The 9,386-nt window shown below is 36.0% G+C and overlaps 1 protein-coding gene across 1 annotated transcript in view; it reads right to left on the minus strand.

Annotated features, from left to right (window-relative positions):
- LOC107623341 (calmodulin-interacting protein 111) overlaps positions 8,344-9,386 on the minus strand; it is an 8,468-nt gene continuing 7,425 nt past the window's right edge. Inside the window, exon 11 of the mRNA XM_021114714.1 lies at positions 8,344-8,353. Within this exon, the coding sequence (XP_020970373.1) occupies positions 8,344-8,353 (10 nt within the window). The remainder of the gene's footprint in view (positions 8,354-9,386) is intronic.

The following is a 9,386-nucleotide window of genomic DNA, read 5'->3' on the forward strand; positions in this document are numbered from 1 at the left end:
AAAAGAACTTATCAATGTAAAGTAAAAAAAAAAAAGTATTTATAAACTTTGATGTGACCTCTTGGCATATTAAATAAAAATATTAGTTTAAGTATGAGATATCAACATGTGCGGTAAGCATTAATTTTACATAATCTAAATAATTGAGGGAAGAATAATCAGGAAAAATTAATAAACAAAAGGATGGATGAGAAAATGTGATGGGAAGTAATAATATTATTTTGGAACTGGAACACAAAAGCAGGAAATGCCCAGAAAGGAACTGAACTGTTGAAAGTGGGATACCTGTTGGACGCAGATATCGATTTTGTACCCTCAATCACACACTGCACTAAACAACACTAGAGTTCCAAACACTATAAAAAAGTTGATGAATATTATTTCATTAATCATTAGGTGTGTTATCAAATATTACGTTAATTTAATCGGTTAGAATTAATATAAGCATGGCTTGTATTTCCAAATTCTAAAAGTAATATTTTAAATCGGTTTTCAAGATTTTTTAGTAAAACATTTTAATTTTCAATAAATCTTAATTATTAAACTAATTTTTAACTTTTTTTTATTAAATAAATCAATTCTTATGTCAAATTTCAACAAAGGTTAGACAGATTAATTTTTGTTGTTATTTAAAAAAATATAAGTCTATAAAAATATTTAGAGTAAAGTATTGTTTTTGTCTCCAACGTTTGGAATAAGTTCTATTTGTGTCCCTAACATTTAAATTGTTCTATTTGTATCCTTAACGTTTATAAAAGTGATTCAATGTTATCCTATTATCAATTATGCTAACAAATCAGATTATATTTTTCAATTATTCTCATTTGGATGTATTCATTCTCAATTAGGTCTCACTTGGATGTGTTCGATTTTAATATTATACCCACTATTTGTGTTTAGATTCAATTATATTCCTAGAAAAGTGAATTATGTAAATGTTGTAGAAATTAGTTTCAACATTTGATGAGCTATTTTTCGGAATAGATCATCGATTCTATCCTAGACATTTGTATTCTAACTTCAAGAAGAATTTTTTAAAACTCAAACTAAAGTGCTCATGATGTGTTGCAGGATAACATTGAATCACTTTTACAAACATTAGGATACAAATATGACGATTTAAACGTTAGAGATACAAATAGAATTTACTCCAAATGTTGGAGACAAAAACGATACTTTACTCAAATATTTAAAATTATTAAATTAATATTTTTAAGATTTATTAAATATTGATTTAGGATATTATTTAAAATGTAACTTGAACTCTTATCTTAAATAAAGTTTTTATTACTAATTGTGAATATAATAGATAGAATAATGAATACTTAGAAAGACTTTAAGTAGAGGCAGAATTATTATCCCTAGAAAGGGCATGTTTCCTCGTGCAGCATTGGCAACAGTAGTGATGGACCAATTGAATCAAAGTAATATGATAAGAAGGGTATCCCCCCATGTGATACCCATGTTTGAACCCTTCAATATACCCAATATCATGACAGGTGTATCTCTTCTATTATTAATGTATTGTGCTTTTATGACATAAATACCCTTTGTCTAGTGCTAACTAAGTACTAGCCACTAGCCTTTTTCTCCTACCCTCCCCCCTTCTTTTCCCCTCACCATTCATGAAAAATCCCCTTTCATTTGGAATCAAAATATGTATAAACTCTAAAGTTAGACATTTATGGAGCACCCTGCCATCATGTTCATGTTGCCCTTTCCTCAATAGAAAAATTTGGACACTACAATGAATAATAGAAATGTGTTTTTAAGTACTCAAACATTGAGCCTAATTCTATTGGTGGAATTGTCACATTTGAGGCTTTGACTTTGAAGATCAAATCACGTCAAATAAATAAAAATATGGATATTTTCGCATGCACAGATCATTTATTTTTTAAAGAAGGAAATTTAGATCTATAAGATGGAAAATTCCATAGTATCCTTATAAAGGAAAAATATCAATACCCATTAGTAATTCATGATGCAAAATCATCATGTGAGGAAAACTAAAAAACTATGCCAATTGTCAATCAATAAGTAGTATTAGTAGTACTATTTAATAATAAAAAAACGTGGCTAAGATTATCTTTGATAAAGGTTCATGTGACTAGACTAGAGGGAGAGAAGGAGATAAGTGTATAGTGTATAGTTTATTAGTTTTAGTTAAGAACGTGGTCCGTCCATGTACTTTCAAGTTTTAACCACGATGCGACAAACAGTATCAACAAATAGTTACGAAACAAACACAACTGTCTATGGATAGGGAACGCTCGAGCTTTTCACTACTATTACTTTTATCGGAGTCCGGAATCTTTTTTTGTTTTTTCTAATTAAAAAATAAAAAAATTTGTTAAAAAATGTCTTCAAGATATTATAAATGAACTGAAATAAAAAGTTTTGATTCGAGTTAAATCCTAAAGTGGTTTCTAAGATTCACAAAATGTATCGATTTAGTCTCTGACTTTTCAATTGCACTAATTAAGTTCTCCAGATTGGAAAAAATGCATCAACGTGGTCTCCCTCATATTTTTCGGTCATATTCCTTGCCGGCAGTAATGACGTGGCGAATGAGTGCCACGCTGGAGGATGGGAAACATCGTCGTATTGGATTTTGGCGCTAAACCTATTAATAGACGACACCGTTTCAAGTAAGTATTTACAAAACGTTCAAACCCCCTCCCCCAATATTCAAAGATCACTTCGTCTTTTTCATCTTCTGCGAACTGAAAGCACCAAACCCTGGCATTCGAGAGCGCTGGCGTGGTTTTTCGGAGTGAAACAATTTGGAGTTCAGAGGAACCTGGTCATCGTTGGCTGAAGATCGGTGAAGGAAGGAGCAAAGATTCTGCGTGAAATCCCCTGTGACAGAGGTAGGCATGCAGTATATTAGATAGTGTTGTTCTGTTTTACATAGTGGTAAGGTATCCATCATTATGGATTTTACTTGAAAAATTGGTGTAAATTGATGGGAAACCATGGATGCTATGTTAGTAGCTAGGGTTTTTGCATTGGGTGGTGCGGGTAGGGATTATTGGAATGCTCCGTTTTCAAACAAAAAATATGGGCATTTCTATAATGGCATAGTGACTGAAGTAGTTGTTAGTTAATAATTTTGGAATATGATCTGTTGTTGTTTGCTGATTCCATATTTTAGTAAAAATGTATTTTTTTCCAATACAAATGGAGAAGTTGCTGGATATAATATTCCATCATGGTGGAACGTTTAAGAAGAATGTTGATGGAAAGTTGGTTTACTCACCTGACAATAGAGCTTGCTTAGGAGATTTAGATGAGGATACACTTGATGTCTTCTTCGTTAGGAACTATTTCAAGGAGTTGGGATATGACAAGGTAGTTGAGTGCTGGTCGCTGGTTCCGGAGAGGAGCTTGAAGGTTGGATTGAGAACTCTGACCACTGATGATGAATTAAGGAAGATGTGCTTCCATGCACAGAGGAATGATGGAGTAGTCGATGTTTATTTCGAACATGGAGTTTCGACACCTGAACTGATAGAGGGGAAAGAAGCTGTTCAGTGTCTGGATTATATTCCAGAAAAGGAGCTTGGTGGTGACTTAAACAAGAAGAACACCTTTGAGGATACCTTAAATGAAATGCCACATGACAAATGTGATCCTGACCCAGTTCCTCTTACTCCAATCTCCATTCTAAACAGTCCAACTGCAATCCCAGTTCCTGCTAACACCCCCACCACAAGACCTATCCATGATGACACCAAGTCCATGGCTGATCATGAGAATCCCAAACTCCATCATATACCCAACTCAAAATCCAATACAAAGTCCAATACAACCCCAACTGTCAAGCAGAATAAAAAATCCAAGCAGAACCAGAAGCTCAAGAAAACTCAACCAAAGCCCAAGCCCAAGTTTACTTCAAAAATCAAGCCCAAATTTAACCCGCCTAAAAGAATCACAAGATCTCAGGGAAGGGGACATTGGAGTGCTAACAAAGGGAAGCAAATTTTTCATGTGGATTTAACTGCAACCAGATCAAGCAGTGATGAAGGGAGTTCAGAGGATGACTCTTATGTCCCTGTGCAGGAGGCCAGCTCTAGTAGTGATGATGAGTTGGTTACATAACCAATTAGGAAAGAGGTCAAGAAGGTTCAGAAGGCCTCAGCCATGGCCAAAGAAAAGGAAAAGATATATAAAGACACTATTATACAAGATGATAATGCAATTGTGGCAGACTTATCTGATGTAGAGGTGGACCTTGGTTTTTTAGGAAGTCCAGGAGACGGATTGATGTATGATGCTCTTGACCCAGGTGCAGAATCTGATGGTGCCAACTCGTGGCACTCGGAGGATATGAAGACTCCTCCTAATTCTGAAGATGAATTGGAATCTGATGGAGAATCGGATGAATTTCCAATCTTCCAGGAGGGCCATAAATTTGGTGAGTTGCAACTGCAAGTGGGAATGAAGTTTAATACTAAACAAGACTTCAGGGATGCTGTGCGAGAGTTTACCATTCAGGAGGGTAGGAGGATTAAGTTTTGTAAAGAATGACAATGTGAGGTGTAGGGCAGTGTGCTAGGTGGAAGAGTGCTCATGGGTTGTTTACGCCTCAAGGGATCATGAGGACTCTTGCTGGCAAATCAAGATTTTTTATGACGATCATACATGTCCGAAAGAGAATTTTACTAGAGCTGCAAACAGAGCTTGGTTGGCAAGTAAGTTGGTCAAAAATGTTAGAAAGTACCCAAACTTCAAGCAATGTGAGGCTGCAACATACTTTAGGTCAAAGTGTGATCTCATATTGCATAGGAATTCATTAGCCCGAACCTTGGCTGATGCAAGAAGTGTTGTCTATGGGGATGAAAAGGCACAGTATGCCTTGTTAAGAGATTATGCTGAAACGCTGCTAAAGACCAATCCAGGATCCACTATAAAGATTGGGGTTACTCCACTACCTGACAGCCAAGTTATGTTTGATAAAATGTACATCTGCTTGAGTGGTTGCAAGAAAGCTGGGTGTCGACCTTTAATTGGCCTCGATGGTCAATTTTTAAAAACACAGATTGGTGGACATATATTATCATCTGTCGCACAAGATGCAAATCACCACATTTATGTGGTTGCTTGGGCTATAGTCAACATTGAAAACAAAGAGAATTGAAAATGGTTTTTGGAGTTACTCCACGATGATTTAGGAGACTATAAGGCTAACGGGTGGTGTTTCATTTCTGATATGCAAAAGGTTAGACAGTTTATATTGTAAGCAAAATGTATATCTGTTTATTGTATAAACTATTTGGTTCTATGTCTTATTTGGTATGGATAATTGCAACTTGCTGATTTCACTTGTTATGTACGTTATGTAGGTTGTTTGGTTATTTAGGTAGTCTGAATATTTAGGTACTTTGGTTATTTAAGTAGTTTGATTATTTAGGGTGATTGGTTATTATTATTTAGGATGATTGGTTATTGATATTTGGTTATTTTGGTTGTTTGGTGTCTACTATATCTTTCCATCAATTGCAAGGGTTGATTTTGGCTGTAGAGGAGGTCATTCCACAGGTCTACCATCGTTTCTGTGTATGGCACCTGTGGCGAAATTTCAACAAACAGTGGAAGGATCTTGAGCTGTGGAGACTCCTTTGGGATGCTGCAAGGTCAAACACCTTCCAAGATTTTATTGGCAACATGGACAAGATCAAAAGAGTCAGTGAGGAAGCATGGACATACCTTAACAAGTGGCCTAGGCATTCATGGACGAAGTCTCAATTTAGCCATAGGACAAAGCTGGATAATATATGCAACAACGCATGTGAGGTCTTCAACGCAAGGATCAAAGAGGCTATGAGCAAGCCAATCATCACACTGCTTGAAGAGGTAAGGATGTTCGTTATGAGGTCCATTGCAAAGAACAAGATAAAGTTGAACAACTACGTTGAAAAACTTCCTCTAGTTATTCAGAGCCGGTTAGAAAAGGTAAGGAAATAGTCAAAGAACTGGGTTCCTATATGAAATGGAGATGAAGCCTATGAAAAGTTTGAGGTCCATGGACAACCAACAAACATGGTGGTCGATCTAGGCAAAAGACTTTACACCTGCCAGTTCTGGATGTTAACAGGTAATTTTTGTTACATTTACATTATTATATTTTTTTCATTACATTATCATTATATTCATTTTAGGTTGTTTTTACTTGAATTATTAACTGCCATGGTCTGGACTTGAACTGCCTTTTGTTTGGTGTGCTGTAGGCATTCCCTGTGTTCATGCCTGTGCTGCTCTTGCACGGGTGAACAAGAGACTAGAAGATTTCTGTCACCCCTTGGTCACAATGGATTCATATAGGAAGACCTATGAACATTACATTAATCCTTTCCCAGGCCAATCCATGTGAGAAAAATCAGCATATAATAAGCCCCAGGCTCCAAACATCAAACGGAAACCAGGAAAACTCACAACCAAAAGAAGAAAGGACGCTGATGAGGGTACTAGTGTAAACAAGAAAGCTAAGCAGAATGTTACCCTAAAGGGACAACTCAAGCCATTCACATGCACATATTGTGGTGTAAAGGGCCACACCAATAGGGGATGCAAACAGAAGAGAGCTGATGAGCTTGCTGCTGCTCTTGCCGTTGCAGCAGCTACTGTGGCAGCTTCCAAGGCCAAAGTTACTCCTACTGGGAGTACACCTGCAGCTGAAGCAAGCAACACTGTCACTCTGGGACCACCAGCAGCTGACATTCCACCACCAGCCTCTGCACCGCAAGCTGAAGAAGTTGAATTATCCCAACCAAGCTATGGTGGAACACAAGATGAGGTATAAAATGTCCCAACACATTTGTTGTTTACTTCCTAGATTTAACTCTCCTTTTCACACTAACTCATACAAATTATCACACTTTACGCAGGCACCACCGCCAACAACAACAAGGCCACCTAAATTACCAACCAAACGGAAGACCTCACCACAACCAGTAACTATTTCTGTCGATCTCATGCAAGGAACAAGTTCAGCCACATCTTCAAGGATGGCAAGGTTCATGAAGTTTGTTCCAACACCACAGTTTAAGGCACCAAGGAAGAAAAACCCTTGATTTTGGATGTTCTAGCAGCCGATTTCAGAATATATATGGGATTTAGGCATTGGTTGATTTTTTTGGCTTTTTGTTATTTCTCAAAAGGAATGGCTCTTGACTAGACTGTATGGTTTATTTTGATTTTCTGGTAATAAATACTTTAGCAGAGTTTAAACTCAAAAGTAGCTGCTTCAGTTTGTTTATCCTTATGTGGTCAAATGATACTGTGTTACATTGACAATGTCTTGTTTATAATCTACAACTACTATTATCAATTTACCTCTTCTGTTCATTCAGTTTGGATTCTATTTTTGTAAAATCTATCTACAAATAACACACCAATAACACTACTCTGTGAACATCAAATTTAACAGTTACCATCAAAGTAGTCAACAACAAATCTTCAGGAAACACTCACGTTGTAATTCGGACATCCAAAGAAGGGTTTATTTGGGTGGGTTTCCGTTCCAGACCATCGGAGCACAGGACGTTTCCCACACCCACACCGGTTTGGTACTCGCGTGCCTCTGCTCTGACTTAGCCTCGCATAGAACTTCCCTCTCCTTCATCTGCACGTCCAACCATCATCCAACCAGCAAAGCAATGGGTACAAGAATGAGCAGGGAAGAAGAAGAAGAAGATGATGATAATGAAGACGAAGAAGTGCTGCGCTACTTCTGAGTTAGGGTTTAAAAAGGGATCAGGGACCAAATTTGGACATAAACTTTCATTGGCCACATCAACTAACCGTTAGACATTCCAGCGTGGCACTCATTCGCCACATCACTACCGCCGGCAAGGAATATGACCGGAAAATATGAGGGGGACCACGTTGATACATTTTTTCCAATCTGGAGGACTTAATTAATACAATTGGAAAGTTCAGAAACTAAATCGGTGCATTTTGTGAATCTCAGATACCACTTTGGATTCTTTGGGGTTTAACTCGTTTTGATTCTTTTAAAATATTATCAGTATGCTCAGAGTCTATTTAGATGGACATTTTTTAATTTTAAATATTATAATGAACTTCTGTTTCAGAATATTGTTTGTATAAATAATTATGTCAATTATATTTCTGAAGAAGGTGCTTTTGGGAATTAAAATTTATTATTTTTAATAATCAAACTTTCTCTTTGAAAATCATTGAATTTGCAATTTTTTCTAAATAAAACATCGTTTTGTCATTAAAAATTTTAAATTCTCTAAAAAAATATTCTCTCCTTTAATTGATCCAATCAAAACGCTCTCAATGTATTAAAAACTTAAAATTTTATATTTTCTATTAAACATTCCTTATTTATGGTAAGACACTAATTAACAAAATCATTTAATAATAATATTGAAACACTCAAACACGGTTATCCCAATGCTTAGTCTTTCCTCCCACTTATTAATGTCAAGGATAAAATTATCAAAGATAATAACAACAGAAGTTTAACTACTTTTCTGTACTGATAGTCTGATAAATAGGTATTCGAATTGTATATTGGACTATGGCGACCATTCAATTCTGGGTGAGAATGGTCAATATTCAACAACATTGACTAAACCCATTACCATATGAATAACAAAAAAAAAAAAAAAAAAAAAAATTCTACAATACACATGCGGATGATCCGATGCTATGTCATGTTGCCAACAATGTTTAGCATACAATAAACTTCAATGCATAAATTGTGAATCTTTAGCTAAAAGAATGATTGAACTAGAAAAATGTCATCATCACAGACCTTAAAATATAATTTTAACCAAAAAAAGAGAAAAAAATTGTCAAGTTTCATCTACATGATGTGACGATACCTGTAGCGGATACAAAATTCTCCAGCAAAGCGGCATTGAGACTGGATAGCCAAAAAGAGCAATATGTACAGTCATCTGTCAACTAAGTAGTTAGTTACAAACATTTAGGTGGCAATTTCCTCAGATAATAGCACCACCTCTCACATTTATAAAGTAACAAACATTGATGAAGCACAAATTCCAAATGAAACCATAATCAGTAATTATTCTCAAAATATTTTCATACTCATGCAGAAAGCCTGACCAATGATTCAGTCATGGGGTTTTGAGCACAAATGTATGACATCCCTATTCCTTTGACAAAAAGGGCAAAACTGGGACGCATTATATCAGGCATTGGAGTTGCTCTTATACTTGTCTTTCTTTTTTTTTTTTACAATACCTGAAGCCTTGGTGGTGCACATATGCCTCAACAAATGAACCCAGCAGCAGCCATATGAACACAGGCTTCATCTAGTCAGTTTGCAAAAGAGATTCCCATGATTAAGATTGCACTATGGTTAACCACTTCGGGCTGTCCACAAA

Source organism: Arachis ipaensis, chromosome B10 (genome assembly GCF_000816755.2).
Source record: "Arachis ipaensis cultivar K30076 chromosome B10, Araip1.1, whole genome shotgun sequence".
Lineage (NCBI taxonomy): Eukaryota > Viridiplantae > Streptophyta > Magnoliopsida > Fabales > Fabaceae > Arachis > Arachis ipaensis.